The sequence below is a fragment of the Vombatus ursinus genome, unplaced genomic scaffold (genome assembly GCF_900497805.2).
Source record: "Vombatus ursinus unplaced genomic scaffold, bare-nosed wombat genome assembly UNPS02014790.1, whole genome shotgun sequence".
In the NCBI taxonomy this organism is placed as follows: domain Eukaryota; kingdom Metazoa; phylum Chordata; class Mammalia; order Diprotodontia; family Vombatidae; genus Vombatus; species Vombatus ursinus.
In genome coordinates, this window is record NW_020954568.1 from 1,877,796 (window position 1) to 1,894,563 (window position 16,768).

A 16,768-nucleotide genomic window follows, 5' to 3' on the forward strand; every position below is an offset into this window, starting at 1 on the left:
ACAGGAAAATAGAAGGGGAAGGGGATAAGAGAAGGGGGGGAGAGATAGAAGGGAGGGCACATTAGGGGAAGGGGTATTCAGAACGTATGCCATCTTAGGGTGGAGGAGGGATGAGATGGGGAGAAAATTTGGAACTCAAAATCTTTTTTTTTCCTTTGTTTTTTTTTTGGCTAGGCAATGGGGTTAAGTGACTTGCCCAGGGTCACACAGCTAGTAAGTCTTATGTGTCTAAGGCCAGATTTGAATTCAGGTCATCCTGAGTCCAAGGCTGGTGCTCTATCCACTGCACCACCTAGCTGACCCTGGAACTCAAAATCTTGTGGAAGTGAACATTGAAAACAAAAAAAAAGTAAATTAATAAAAATTTAAAAAATAATGTTTGGGTTAAACCACAAATCATAGAAATAATTAAAAACTTCATTAAAGAAAATGTCAATAATGAAATACCTGTGGGACAAAGCAAAAGCAAGAATCAGAGGAAAATTTGTATCTCTAAATACTTACATCAGTAAAATAAAGAGCAGACCAATAAATTGTCTATGCAATTAAAAAAATACTAGAAAAAGAAGAAACTAAAAATCCTCAATTAAACACTAAATAGGAAATCTTAAAATTAAAGATGAAATTAATAAAACTGATAATAAAAACCAATTAAATTAATAAATAAACCTAGAAATTGATTTTAAGAAAAAAAATCAATGAAATAGATGAACAATTGATTAATTTGATTTTAAAAGAGAGAAGAAAACCAAATCACTAGCATTAAAAATGAAAACTGAATCTACCACTAATGAAGATGAAATGAAATCAATTATAAGCAGTTATTTGCCAAATTATATGCCAGTAAATTTAACATTTTTCTTTGTTTTCTTTTAGACTCAAACACTAGAAATCAAATACAGAATAGAGAAAAGAAAAAGAAACATATCATAAACTTAAATACAAAGTAAGAAAAGAAAACAAAAAGGGAGGCAACTAGGTGGCACAGTGGATAGAGCACCGGCCCTGAAGTCAGGAAGGCCTGAGTTCAAATTTGACCTCAGACCAAACACTTGACACTTAACTAGCTATGTGACCCTGGGCAAGTCACTTAGCCCCAATTGCCCCCCCCAAAAAAAAACCAAAAAAAAGAAAAGAAAAGAAAGTATAGCATGTGCACAGCAGAACATAAGAGAGAATTCAAAACATATAGCAATATATTTTCATTTCAAGAAAGCCTGTATGATAAATACTGTGCATTGTGCTAAGAGCTGTCCATCTTTGCTTCTTTGTAAGTTTTCTTTTGTTTTCTGCTTTGCACTTTTTACTTTGTTCTTTTGTCCACTTCCTCCCCACCCCTAAAAGGCTACAATTAAGTGTGTGTGTATGTATGTATGTATGTATGTAAATGTATATATGAATTGTCATACACACATACACACACACACATACATACATAGACATATACTTTTCCTAACAAATTCTACTCTTGATCTTTTTTTTATATTTGTGTGTATCTCTTATTTCCTATCCCTCCTGACTCCTCTACTTTACTTCTAGCTACTACCTTGCCCTCCTATTACTTAGCCCACCCACCCTCCAAGGATTACTCTCCTATCCTCCAATTCCCATAAATATAACACCCTTCTAAAACCCCCTTTAACTCATTCTGCCACCCTCCCCCTAGAGATCCCTCCCTTATCTTCCCAAGGATCCCTCCTTTATCCTCTCATTCCCATAAATGTAAACACCTTTCTATACCCCTCTTTAACCTATTCCCTCACCCCCCCTTTAGAGGTTGATCCCCTATCTTCTCCCCCCTCCCTATCCCCTTGCCATTTTATTTCTTCTGAATTTAGAAGACTTTTATATTCTTCTAGATATGTATGTATGTATGTACATACGTATTGTTCCCTCTTAAAGCCATTCCCAATGAAAGTAGGTTACCAGAACTACCAGCCCTCCTCCTCCATCTAATTCCATTGTGCTGATTCCTCCTCTTATACCTCATTTGTATAAAATAATTGTTCTTTTCAGCTGTTCCTAAATGGTTTATTTTTTAAAGTCACATCATAGTCAGGTCTACCCCAATCTTTCTTACTAACTACCCAATTACTATTGACAATCTCAGACACACATTTTACATTTTACATATATAAAAGGTAAATGTCTTGTCCTTATCGAATCCCTTGTATCAGTCTTTGGTATGTACCTTATGTTTATCTTGGCTCTTGTATGTCAAATATTCTATTATGTTTAAGTTTTTCTTTTTTATTAAACAAAGTCCTGAAAGTCTGACTATTGATCAAAAGTCCATTTTTTTAAAATTCAGGATTATGCTTAACTTTGCTGGGTATGATATTTTTGGTGAAATCCCCAATTCCTTTGTTCTTTGATATATAGTATTCTAAGGCCTGCAGTCTTTCAGTGTCTCTGCAGCTAGGTTTTGTGTGATTCTAATTGTGGCACAACCATATTTAAATTGTTTTTTTTCTTGTTGTTCTTAATATTTTATCCTTGAGGCAGGGGTTTCAGAATTTAACTATAATATTCCTATGAATATTCCTCATAAGATCTCATTCAAGTGGTGATCAATAGATTGTTTTCTATTTCTACTTTCTTCCCTTGTTCTAATGCTTCAGGACAATTTTCTTTAATTATTTCTTGTATTATTTATTGTAACAAGATTCTTTTTTTGATCATAGCTTTCAGGTAGTCTGATTATTCTTATGTTTTCTCTTCTTGATCTGTTCTCCAGATCAGTTGTTTTTCTTATAAGATGTTTCACTTTCTCTTTTTTTTTTCTTTGTATTTTGTTTTATTATTTCTTGATCTCTTTTAACTTTGCTGGCTTCCCCTTGTCCAGTTCTAATTTTCAAGGTGTCATTTTCTTCCTTAAGATTTTGGATCTCTTTTTCTAATTGGTTGACTTTCTTTTCAAAATCTCATTTTTCTTGGATTGTTCTAATTGTTCTAATTGTTTTGTTTTTCCTCAATCTCTTTCACTTGATTTTTAAAGTCTTTTAAAATTTCTTCTATAAATTCCTTTTGGGCAGGTGACCATTTGAAATAGAATATCTAGGTAGATATGTTTTAGAAAAAGAAATTGAACAGGCCATAAATGAGCTTTCTAAGAAAAAAAGCACCAGAACCAGATAGATTTCCAAGTGAATTCTATCAAGCATTTAAAGACCAGCTAATTCCAGTATTAAATTATTCAGAATAATAGACAAAGAAGGATCCTACCAAACACCTCTTATGAAACAAACATGATAGTGATAGCTAAACCATAAAGAATGAAAACAGGAAGAAAATTATAGATCACTTTCATTAATGAATATGGATACAAAAATCCTAAATAAAACACTAGTTAAAAGACTGCAACAATCTACTACAAAGATTATACACTATGACCAAGTGGGCTTTCTACCAGAAATGCAGTGATGGTTTATCAGAAGAAAAACTATTAGCATAACTGATTATATAAATAATAAAAGTGTAAAAAAGTATATGATCACACCATTTTGTGGCAGGAATAGATAAAATATGAGATCTGAAACTACTGAAAAAAGAGCAAAGTCATTGTAACTGGAGGAGTCAAGTGGAGGCTGAGTGATCTCTCTCAGTTGGGATATTCCATAGGAGATTGTTGTTCAGTGTGTGTGTATATTTGTGTGTATGTGGCATGTATGTGTGTTGACTATGCATGTTGTGTGATGTGTGTGGTGTGTGTGACATGTAGGTGTGTGAGATGATGTGTCCCCTTCCCCTGCTTTGGTCTCATTAGGATGCACCCTCTCATACAACACCCCTACAATACCTACCCTCATGAGGAACTGGGTCATGCAGAAGGAAAGAGAGATTGTAATCGAGTCACAGAAACATAGAATCACAGAGATTCATAGAGACAGAGGCCTGGAGAAACAGACTGGAAACAAGAGAGGGTGCTCAGCCCCAGCCTTGACCTTCAGAGGGAGAGAAATATTTGACTCAGCTCCCACGATGGGAGTGGGAGGGGGGAAGGGGAAGAAGCATTAGCAGGGAATGGAAGGGGCATAGCTGAGCTGGAATCTCCTCTTTTTAGGGCTGGGGGAGGAGGAATGAGGCCTGAGGGAACCTGGAGGATCAAGCCTGAGAGAAGACAAGGTAGGGGAGCATGGCCCGCAGAACCTTGAAGAGTCTGACCCATGACCCTGCCTTCATTTAAAGAGATTCACACGGAGAGGACAGGGAGACATGGGGCCCTAGACGATATCTTTCCTCTTCCTCTATTCTTCAACACAGTGGCCGTTTGTTGGAGTAGCCTTCCTCTGGGCTGGCGACACGTGAGGCCCTGAAACTCACCCTTAATTAAAGGTGCCTCCAGCAAAGTAGGGAGCTCCACAGTGCATAGAGCATTGGGCTTGGAGTCAGGAAGATCTGAGTTCAAATCCAGTCTCACACATTTACTAGCTTTGGGAACCTAGGCAAGTCACTGAACCTCTGCCTGCCTCAGTTTCCTCAGGTGTAAAATGGGGATCATGAGAGCACCTACGTCCCAGGTAGGATTAAGTGAGATGTTTGTAAAGCGCTTAGTGCAGTGCCTGGCACAGTCTTGTTGTTCAGTCATGTGACATGACCCCATCTGGAGTTTTCTTGGCAAAGAAACTGGAAAGGTTTGCCATTTCTTTTGCTGGCTCATTTTTAAGATGAGAAAACTGAGGCAAACAAGGTGAAGTGATTTGCCCAGGGTCACACAGCTAATAAGTATCAAGGCCAGATCTGACTTTGGTTCTTCCCATTCCAGGCCCTGGAGATCTTTCCTCTGCTTTGTCTGGGTGCCTGGCATATAGTAGGCACCGAATAAATGTTTCCTCATCACTTAGATTTCAAACCCTAGGCACCAACAAATGGGGTGGAAGGGGAATCCTGATTTCCCTCCCTCCCAGGGAGGTGGGAAGGGGGCTGCAGCTGGGCCTGGGGCTCTTGTCTGAGCGTCTTGTTCTTAGCCTCAGAGTGATGTCTCCAGACTGTTGGTGTGGGGGTCCTCCCTCGTCCCACCTCCTACCTCCTGCTCATCCTCCAGGGCCCTCTGCAGGACCGCTCTGAGGGGCTCCCTCCTTTTATGCCTTTGGCTGCCCAGGAAGAAATAAATGAAGGGATTTGCACTGCTGTTCACACAGGCCAGGAGCCAAGGGAGCCTATGTGGCATGAAACTTGAGTTTGTCACAAACTCTATGACATCTGTGATCCCCAAGGGCAGGCCACAAAGCAGGAACATGAGGACGGTGAGGAGTACCAGGAGGTAGAGCCGGGGGCGCTGCGGGCGCTGGGAGCTACACTGGACCCTCAGCAGCAGAGTCAGGCTGGACACGCACAGCACAAAAGCGAGGAGGAATAAACACGCAACACCAGTGAAAAGGGATGGGGAACAAAAACCAGCAATAAACAAAGGATAACAAAACGCATAAACTGTTACCCCAAACAAGCCGGTCAGAAACCAGAGGACAGCGCACACAGCTGCAGACGTGCGCTTGGGGCGGTGACATCTGTACCAGATAGGGAAGAGTACGGCTAGACAGCGCTCGGTGCTGATTGCAGCCAGGAGGCTCAGGTCCATGGTGTAGAACATGTATGTTAGGTGGAATTGTACTTCGGACACTAACCAAGAATAAAAAGGTCCAAACAAGTAATTTATGTACATCAGAAAGTAGCAACAAAGGAAGAGGTCGTCGGCCACGGCCAGGTTGAGGATGTAGACGGAGCAGGGGTTCCTGGGGATGCGGAAGCCCAGGAGCCATAGGACGATGCTGTTCCCCACCAGCCCAACCAGGGCAATGAGCAGAGAGAAGATAATCATCCAATCACCCAAATAAAGTTTTTGAAGTTCCCCAGGAGCTAAGGTCTTACTTGCACTTCTCTCTGTCGCATTGTCATAAACATATTCCAGTTGCCCAGTTGTGGGGGACACAGCCATGGTGGTTGGTTCCAGCCCAGGAAACGTTGCTCTTCTCAAGTGCCCTAGGGACACAAAGACACAGAAGTGCATCAGGGACTTTTCCAGAGACTTACTCCCATCTTCTTTACCTTCTAGTTAGAGCCTCCTCCTCCACACTCCCTCTCTCTAGGGTGCAGCTAGGTGGCGCCAGTACACAGCACACAGAAGTTTGGACCTAGAGTAAGAAATGAGTTAAACTCTAGTCTCAGATACTTACTGGACAGAGAAATTATTATTTCACTCATATTAATAACCAATTATTCAATTAGGATTATGACTTTCCCCTCTTATTTTCTCATTCAGAAACCAGCCCCATGTAGGTTATTCAGTCAGTCTCTGAAGGACATTGCCGATGGATGAGATTGCCCAAATTCCATGAGTACATGCTTTTTGATCGTGGTTGGGACCCCACTCAACTAGAAGATCTTACAAAGAGAATCTTACCCCTCCGTTGTTCATTGTTCATTCACTGGGTAGTGACGGGATGCCTTTGTCCAGATAGCTGGAGTCAGCAGAACCTCATTGCATCCTCAACAGGTGGAGCTGAAAGCTTTCAGCCCAGCTCTATGTCCACTGCTCATTGATTGTTAACCAGTTAGAGCTGATTTCCATGCTTTGGCATACCTTCTTTTTCAAAGACTTTTGATGCTTTCCACGGGGCACCTTTGGTTTCTAGAGGGGCCAGTGACCTCAATCTATCATTTGCAAGTCATAGTTAATAAATTGATTCTTAATTACCATGAAATCATGTTTCTCAGACTTTTCATTAGTCATATTAGCTGTGTGACCTTGGACAAGTCACAACACCTGTCTCCCTAAGGTTCCTCAACCGTAAAATGAGTCCAACAATAACACCAAGCTCACAGAGTTCTTCAGAGAATCCAATGAAGTAACATTTATAAATGGTTTAAGACTGTGCCTGGCACATAGTAGGCCCTTTTAAAAAGCCTGTTTCATTTTCCCCTTTTCTCCTTTCTCTTGTCATGTTCTGCCAGTGAGGTATAGAAATGAGTCTTCTGGAGAAGATTGGGGGTACATTTGTTTTCCTTTCCTTGCTGACCACACTCCAACTTAACTTCCATTTTCCTCTCTCTTCTGCTCTTTCTTTAGTATATGGGAGTTTTTCTTCCTTCTACAACCTATATGGACAAGTGTAAGGGTTGACTGAACTGCTCAATTCAATGCAACAGATGTTTGTTTCTTTAATGTATGTGAACATGCATTTATTTGTTTGTTTACTCTTATTAATTCGTAAATTCATTCATCCATTTTTTATTATGACTTCTATCAATAAATTTTCCTTTCACATAATTTTTATTGTTGTATATACTGTACCTGACATAGAGAACTTTTTAAATCTAAGAATGAAAAAGAAGAGAAAAATATTTCAGCACAACTAACCATCATACGAACTAAGTCCAAAAATGTACTACACAGTGTTCCACATCCACAATAATTCACCCCTGGACAGGAGGGAAGGAAATGTAATTATTTCTTTATTGGTTTTCTGTGCCAAACTGCAATAAACACATGCTCAATACTTACTGTTGTTTGGATTGTTGAGTGCTGTGGCTTCAGCTCCTCTTTATTGACAAATGATGTGCTTTAGGGACAACTGTTTGTGAAAGGGTGGGTCTGTTCATCCAGACTGAGAACAGGAGAAAATCAAGGAGATACGGGGTCCACTCCCTCTGAGCTAGAGCCTGGGCCTGGAAGATTGGAAACAAGAACTTTCACACCCTGGGGATGTAGGGGCTTCTGAAGCACTCCAAACAAAACTCCCCCTCCCTACAGGGGGCCATGTTAAAAAGTGTCTGAAGGTTGGGGGCTCTTCCTGCCTCCAAGGGAAAAAGAAAACATCAGAACATAGCATCGGAAACTTCTGTGCCCTCTCCCCATTTCCTGGAGTGACCAGTTTTCTAGTTGTGCATATTAAGAGGATCATGTAAATGTGTAAAAAAAGGATTAAACTCACAGAGAAATCTGCAGATCCTAGGATTCCAAAGAAAGGCCCTAGATGGAGAACTTCCCTTTTTCCTCTCCAGCTTCCTGAAGACTCCTGTTCCTGGTCCTACAGTTGATGCCTGTACTCAGGCCATTGGAGCATGAGGGGTGAGATAGGGGCAAGATTCAGGACAGTTTCTCTCTTACCCTTATATTGCCCTGCCTCTTCTCCCCATTACAGAAGAGCATTAGTGGAATTACTTGTGGATTGGTTCATTATCCTCAATCCACTGGTCCTTCCCATTTTCCTTGGTACTTATCAGTCATGGTTCCTGCAGAAAAAAAACATTCCCTGTGGGCCCCCTGGTTCATTAGCTCCCTTTCTAGCTCTCACAGAACTTTTCTGAAAGTGAAATTGGGTATTCTCCTGTGGGCTCAGCTGTCCATAGAGATCCAAGACCCTCAGATTTCTCTAGACAACAGGTGGATATAGGGGTGAGACTTGGACGGACAGGAGCCGTGCGTTTTAATGTTCTTATAAGGAGAAAAGTATATACACTTATGAAGACACACACGCATATACACTTATGCATTCACAAACTATACACATACAATATACATATACATATATGAACATATTTGAATGCAATTATGAATGCATATGATATAATCTATATATTCATGCCCACTTACATACATGCACATATCGACATTATGCCAGTCACTCTTAACCTAGGGTCCATGAGTAGTTTTTTTGGATGTTCTGTGAATGTGGAGGGATGGAAATTATCTTTATTTTTCACTAACCTTTAATGGAATTTCAATGTTTCCTCCAATTATTAAGAAACTATTCTTAATAGGAGGAATCCATAGGCATCATTAGGCTATAGAAATATTCATAACACAAAGATTCACATGTATATTCATATGAAAACATGTTTGTATACATATATCCACACATAACTAAAGTAATATTATTTCTATACATGTGGCACGTATGTATACATATATGTATTGCTGAATATATGTATTTGTGTACACATATTCTTGCCTCTTTCTCAATCTCTCCTGCAGACAAGCAGAGATAACGATGCTCATTCAGTCATAACCAACAGCACACACTACCACTGCTCCTCTCACTCTCCTTAGGGTCTCAGGCCTTGTCCTTATCCTTCCTTCCTTTGCAACCTCATCTTTAGGCAGGGATGCCCAGTGACAGAGAGGTGGGGTGACTGTTCCCCAGTCATTTGGGATCCATAACACTGTATTCCTGGGAAAAGCACTCACAAGGTACATCATGATATAGTTAATAGAGTAGTATGCTCGATCCCAGAAGAGGTTTGGGTTTGAATCCTGCCCCAACACTGCCTTTCTGGGTGACTATGGGCAAGTCACTTTCCTTGTCTTAGCCTAACTTTACTCTTCAGTCAAATGGAGGTTCATCAATCAAGAAGTATTTTGTAAAGCACCTACTAAGAGCCAGGAACTCTGCTTGTTGCTGGGGCTAAGGAGAGAAAACATAAAGCAGATTGTACTCTCAAAGAGCTTACAATAGAGTTGGGGGTAGTGAAAACATGTGTATAGGTATGTTTAGAGCGATGCATATATAAGCTGTACATATGAGTGAGTAGTATAAATATAGAGACATGACTCACAGGGGGGCATGGATAGATATGATCTGAGGTCAAGTCTACATCTGCAGAGAGTAGGAGATGGGCCATCCTCACATTGCCTGCACACAACAAAGACCAATAGTGAATAGCAGGTAAGTCATTTGTTTCAGCAAAAGCCAACAGAAATCAGAGAAGTTCTACAGATGAGAATGTACCAAAGAATGGCCTAGAGTCAGTGACCTCTTTGATTCAGAGAGAGATTGGGTCTCAGCTCCAATCAGGAGATGGAATTCTCTCACCTAGGGGAAGTCTAGTCAGCAGTCTCTAGGACTACCAGGCTTGGAATTCAAGGGCCATGATGGGCCAGGCTTTCCCACCAGTTTCCAGCTAGAAGGTCCTGAGTGTGCCATTCAATTTGCATCTTTAACCACTTTCCTCGAGGGTCTCTATGACCTATTTCCAAGTCAGTCTCAAATCAATCCTTCATGGTGGATATGAAAATTGTGGTTAGCATTCTCTCATCAAATAAGAGTCAGGTGTCTCTTTCAACATAATGCCCAGAGTACACAACAGAGGCCTGTCTTTTGGGGTCTTATGTTGAAACTAGATAAGAGACAATATTGGGGTTGAAGGCAGTAGGAATTGAAGGATGACTCATGTAGTCAAGGTTTGCTTCAGCTGAGCCTTGGAGGACATGAGGGATTCTGAGGGATGGAGCTGGGGAGAGAGTGCATTCCAGGCCTTGGGGAGAGCACCACAAATGCACAGAAGAGAGAGAGTGCTGGGCATGATGAGAACCAGTGGGAAGCAATTCTGCCTGTGAGTGTAGAGAGGAGGGGTGATTGATCAAGCTGTCAAGCATGTTCTGACTGTTAGGAATGGCTGTGAATCCCAAATGGGGAAGTTCCTGTTGGATCCTGCTCATGAGAGGGAACCATTGGAGTTTATTGGAATTTGAGAGTGATATTTGCACAGATTTGTCTTGTAGAAAAACACATTTGGGTGCCGAGGGCACAACTTCTGACTGTCACCGTTTGAGGGGAGAGATGGGATGTAAATTAGTGATGTCGTGGAGGTGGAAACAAGACTTGGAAATATTTTGAACATATAGAGTGAGAATGAAGAGTCCAAGATGGCCCCAGAGCTTTCTGCCTGGTCATTCCCAGTCCAGGCCTCACACTTCATCCTGCATTTCTTCCTCATCCTTAGCTGCTTCTTGGTTTCCTCATTTGTTACCTCAGGAATGGCGCGCTCCAAAGCAGCAATTCACTTGAGAGTTTTCTCTCCTCATAATTGTGCCACTTTATTGCATTGGGTGAGACCTCCTTCCCTTCCCACTCACAAATGACTCTTAGTATCTATTTATGGAGGACAAAGAGTTATTTTAACATTGCTTTTCTATGGACAAGAGGACTCAGTCAGAGACATTGACAGTGAACTGCTCAGGTGACACTGTTGGCGTGGCAGCTAGGTGGTCCTGTGGGTAGAGTGCTGGGCCTGGACTCAGGAAGACCTGCCTGACTTCCAATCCAGTCTAGACATTCCTGGCTGACCTTGCACAAGTCACTTAACCTCTGTCTCAGTTTCTTCAGCTGTAAAGTGGGGATTATAATATAATTTTATACCCAGGATTATTGTGAGAAACAAATGAGATAAAACTTATAAAATGCTTAGCCCAGTGGCTAGCACATAGTAGGTGCATAATAAATGTTTATTTACATTCTCCCTCCCTGGAGGGAGGGAGCATTTACTTCTCTCTGGAGCATTTACTTAGGTTGGACATTAAAGAGGAATTCTTTAATGTGAAAAGTGAAAGTTTTTTTTTTAATTCTGTTATAGATCCATAGAAATGCATATACACATGTTATATACATGTGTGTATACACATATACATTCAGAGACAGAGACAGAGACAGACAGACACAAAGACAGACAGAGAGAGGACAAGCAAAAAAGACAACAAGTATTGATATATTGCCTACTCTTTTCCAGGCGCTATGCTGAAGATCTTACAAATATTCCATCTGTTCCTCAGCACAGCCCTGTGAGGTAGGTGTTATTATTATTGGTATTTTATAGTTAAGTAAATTGAGGCAGGAAGAGTTTGACTGACTTGCCCAGAGGCCCATAGTTAGGATCTGAGATTGCATTTGAACTCAGGCCTTTCCGACTCTAGGCCCTGTGCTCTATCCACTGCACCACCTAGTGGTTAGATAGATCTGTAGATCCAGAAAGTATCCTGTTTCAAGAAATAGTGAGACAAGGGAATGAATGCTCCTCTCTTTTTTCCAGGACATAAATGAAGTCTGTTTTCTTTAACAAAATGCCTTGTCAAGAGCAATCTGGGCCTACAACCAAAAACTATTAAACTACCTATACTCTTTGACCCAGCAATACCACTACTTGGTTTATTTTCAAAGATCAATAGGAAAAAAGAAAAAGAACCTTTATGTTCTAAAATAGTTTCAGCAGCTCTCTTTGTGGTGGCAAAGAACTGATAAATAGATGTATAGAATAATTTTACATATATATAATTCGTGTCTAATAGTAGCCATCTGTATAGCAGGAGATGGGGGGAAGAAAAAAAAAGAAAAAATATGATAATTTTGTTGTATATTTGAAATCAATAGCAAGTTGTACATAGTAGATTAACAGTTTCATGTATGATGGTCTTTTTATTGTACTATGTTAGGGAAATTCTGGTTTTATTCCATAAATTAAAAATGAAATAAAATACAAAACAACAGAATACCTTGTCCAGGCAGAGATTTTGCCCAAGATTGCTTTCCTGGAGGTGATTACCTTACAGATGACTTAGGATAATAGGAAGGAGATTTTGAACTCTTAAGTATCCACTAAGTGCTGATGAGAGGCCTCTCTGGCTTCCTTGAACCAAACCCTTATTCACCACTTAGAGGTACAGAGAGGTGTAGCCACTTCCCAGAATGAATGAGTCTTCCCACTCTAGAAGGATCCAACTCAATCTTGGTGATTTGCCACAAATATTTTTTTGTCTGAGTTCCTTAACCAGGGCTTCCTCTAGAAATGTCTGACTTTGGACATTTGGGTATTAACAAGCAAAGTGGCCTTAGTCCCTATGGGAAGATGCAGACCAGCCATGCAGAGATCACAAGATAGGCTTTACTTAACATGATCAAAAATAAACAAGAACAAACACAACCCAGAGGACAGAAAAGATTTGTATTTGAATCCGTAAATGGCCATGGCAGCTCCCCTTCCCTCATCAATGGCCTGTACTCTCCCCAGGCACCATTAGAGTCCTCACAGTGATATCAAACTGAAATAGAAAATGATGCCTGAGAGTCACATGTTGACTTAGAAAAACAAAAATGTAACATTATTCATGTTGTGTTTTGTTTTTCTTTATCTTGTTCAACATTTCCCAATGATAATTGAATCAGGTTTGGAGCATGCAGCCCTGGGCCCTGCAGCTGTGTGTTTGACCCCCTCTGGAAGATGCTTCTGCTCATGGAGATGGAATGAGACCAAGAACATTCATGATATTACTGATAACAATAGCCAACATCTAGAGAGGCCTTTCAAGTCTGTGCAGAGATTTCCTTCTCTCTTCTTAACTGCCAGAGAAGTCTGGGTATGGAGTGGTTCTAGTTATTTTTTTTCAAAGGCAAAAAAACAGAGCCTAGGAGGAGTGTAGTGACTTGTCCAGGGTGTCTGTGTTGGGTTTAGGTACAGAGCCTCCTCCTTCCACATTGAACTGCCTCTTCTCAACCAGAGATGAGGAGTTACAGGGGATGAGATTACCTCATTCAAATCCTTGTGTCACAAAAAATCCCTGAATGAATCCTTGGGTGTTCAATCTGAAATGCTTTTGGAGATAATCAGAGCATATTGGTGTTTTGTTTTGTTTTGTTTTGGTAATTCACTGCAATGTCAAACATTCAGCTTCCGGCAAGTCATCATCCTTCTGTCCAGCTTGCCTTCAGGTTGAATTTTAAACTCATTTTACTTATCTTTCCTTAGGCAGGAAGCAGAGCTGGTACCCATCATACTCTGAGGGTCTTCCTTGAACAGGATTAAACAGACCCAACTGGAGAAAGCAGACATGACTAGGCTTATCTGAAAAAAGAAACAACTCTACTCTGTCGTCTAAATCTTTTCTATCTGTTAATGAGGATGCCACCTCCCAAGTCTGTTTGGGGTCCAATTATTGTTCTCTTTTAGGCCATGATCATTGAAATGCTTGGTGGGATGATCTCCAGTAAATAGGGGCATGATGTTGTGTCAGAGAGAAATCTTTGATGAAGTCCATGATGCACGTGATCTACAGTGAAAATTCTCAGCTGAAAAGCTGACCCCCCAATATGTCATGAAATGAATTGCATTAAATGATACTTGCCTTCATGAAAAAAATGATGAATTGATGAAACACCAAAATTATTCCTGAAAAGATAATGAAAATGGTTTGACTGGCTGTCAAGAGTGGAAGAATGAGGAAGGTCTCCTTTCCTGACCAAGAAGAAATGAGCCTTTAGAGAGGCAGAAAAGGAAGGGACCAAGGTAAAGAGTGTCGAAGGCCTGGGTCTTTGTATTGCCCCCTGCTACACCAAGACTATCAAGGCACATTCGGGCTGATATTTACTGCTGCAGGATCAGAGGCATCAGAGATAATCCCAAGTTCTGCCTGGCACTTGTCTCAGGTGGTGCACTCCCCAAATTTCCTGCAACATTTCCAAGGGACAAATTTGATTAAATCAGGGAGCTCTTGCCTCAGTCAAGAGAATAAGCCAACTGTCCATTCAGCAGTTCATGACGAGGCTTCTTCCTGGCTGGGGCTGAGTAAGGGGATAACATCAGCCCTTCCCCTTTCTTCACCACTAGTAGGTGACTGGGTGCCATCTTGTCTCTCACTCTCCTGTCAGGGATGGCTGTGCAGGCAGGCCCCTAACACCTTTGGCAGGTTAGTGGACAGTCCTCCTTCAGCAGTGCCCTAGACATAGACAGACAATAAAGCACATTGTTTCTGGTCCTTGATCTCTGTTGTGGAGGCATACAGATGGAGACAGGCTTGGGCAGCACGTTTGCCTTCAGAATTTCCCCTTTGGCTGCTGTGAGTTTATAGGAAACTTTGTGCAAGGGGATAGGTCCCTTCAGAGACAGAGCCCCAGGAGGCTGATAAACCTTCCCTTGCCACCTGCAGCTCTGCTTTGCTTGAGCTCCAAGGAGCATGCTGCACCCCCCTCCCCAGGAGAAGTTGGTTACCTGAAATCTTATCACGCTGTTTTATTTACCTTTGGCTACTCAAGACCTTCCCGTCATCTTATTCAGTGTCCTCTCTGCTCTGATCGGTGGGCTGGAGAGTGGAGCACTGAACTCTCAAGGGTTTCCTTCATAGAGGCTGGATCTGGACTGTCCAGGGAACTCTGCACTTTCCATCTGCATCAATGCTTGGCTTGAATTCCAAGGAACACGATCCCCCTGCATGTAGTCCATCTGTTGACATTCCCCTGTCCCCTTTTTGCTAATATAGCACCAGCACTTAGAATGGTGCAAGGAGTGTAGTAGATGCTTAGTAAATGTTTACTGAATTGAATAATTGAGTTGACTATGCATGGTTGCAAGTTGGGCAAGGGCTGGTCTTTTCCTCATGGCATATACTCAGCCTTTCCTTGAATCTTCATGGATGTGCCTGGTTTCCACTAACTTTGTGGGCTAATTACTACTAAAGACTGTTCACTGATGTGGAAGAATCTGGATACATTCATGGGATCATAGAGTTTTGGACTGCATTATGCTTTAGACAATCTGTAGAGAACCCTTCCATTTTACAGTTGAGTAAATTGAGTCCCAGAGATGTTAAGTCATTTGTCCAATGCTACACCAGAGGTTTGTGACTCCTTGATGAAAAAAAAAACAGTATCCGTGTAGCTCTTTAACAAATGGACATAAGTAATAAAGAGTTGGCCTGTCTCCCCAATTTTAGGCACCCAGGATATGAGAAATTACTTCTTCAGCCTTGTCACTGCCACCTAGGAGGGTGACGAGAATGGTGAGGGGCCTTAGATCTTGGCATATCAGAATTATTAGAAGAAATTGTGGTTGTTTCCCTTGGAGCACAGAAGATTTAGAGGTACAAGGGAAACAATCATTAAGCGTGAGAAGGTAAATGAGACTTGAGGTGGAGTCAAGATGGTGGAGTTAAGGCAGAGACTCGCCTGAGTTCTCCTCCAAATCCCTCCAAATTCCTTTAGATAATGACTCTAAACAAATTCTAGAGCAGCAGAACCCACAAAAAGATGGAGTGAAACAATTTTCCAGTCCAACACAACTTAGAAGGTCAACAGGAAAAGGTATATTGCACCAGGGTGAGAGAGGAGCACAGTCTAGCGCAAGCCATGCCAGTGCAGGCTGTGCTAACATAGACCAGGCCCCAGTAAACCAGTAGCAGGACTTGGGGGGACTAAATCAGTGGCAGCAGTGGCAGCTTCCAGGCCTCTCAGTCCGTAGATGCCAAAGACAACTTAGAAGGTCAGTAGGAAAGGCCTGTAGCACTGGGTGAGAGTAGAGCACAGTCCAGTGCAGGTCACACCAGCTCAGACCTGGCACCTGGAAACCAGGAATAGTCCTTGGGAGACACTGTATCAGCAATGGCAGTGGCTGCTTCTGCAGCTCTTAGCCCACAGACGGTAAGGCTGTAGAACATCTCGTCAGAAGGAGATTCCAGGGGTCTTTCTGCTATCACTGAGACAGGACTCTGTGGCTTTACCCATACCTGGATCCGGGTCACGGTTCTGGGTGGCAGTCTCAGGGCTAGGAGGAGCACTAGCATAGCAGAGCTTGTGGCCATACTGGATTGGGGGACCCTCTTCAAAGTTCCAGGGCAGAAAAGAGTGCTCACAGAGCAGAGCACAGGCCAGGAGAGTAGTAAACACACTCTCCTTAGATCATACCATCTTGGAAGAACTGAAAATTTACAGGTCCCTAGAAGGATCTCTGAAAACAGCTACAAAAAGGCCTGAAGCTTGGGACAGTGTGCCCTCCACTTGGGAAGCATAGTCCTACTTTAACAAAGAGTTAAAAGTCAAGTAATGGGCTGGGAATAGGAGCAAACAACAGAAAAATTCTAACCATAGAAATTTACTATGGTGACAAAGAAGATCAAAACACACACTCAGAAGAAGATAACAAAGTCAAAGCTCCTACATCCAAAGCCTCCAAGAAAAATATGAATTTGTCTCAGGCCGTGAAAGAGGATTTTGAAAGTCAAATAAAGGAG

At 41.7% G+C, this 16,768-nt stretch overlaps 1 protein-coding gene across 1 annotated transcript; it reads right to left on the reverse strand.

Moving 5' to 3' along the window:
• Nucleotides 1–4,969: 4,969 nt before the first annotated feature.
• Nucleotides 4,970–5,935, reverse strand: LOC114047763 (mas-related G-protein coupled receptor member X4-like). The gene has a single exon (XM_027868687.1). The coding sequence runs from the start codon at nucleotides 5,933–5,935 to the stop codon at nucleotides 4,970–4,972; it is 966 nt and encodes a 321-aa protein (XP_027724488.1).
• Between the last annotated feature and the right edge of the window lie 10,833 nt (nucleotides 5,936–16,768).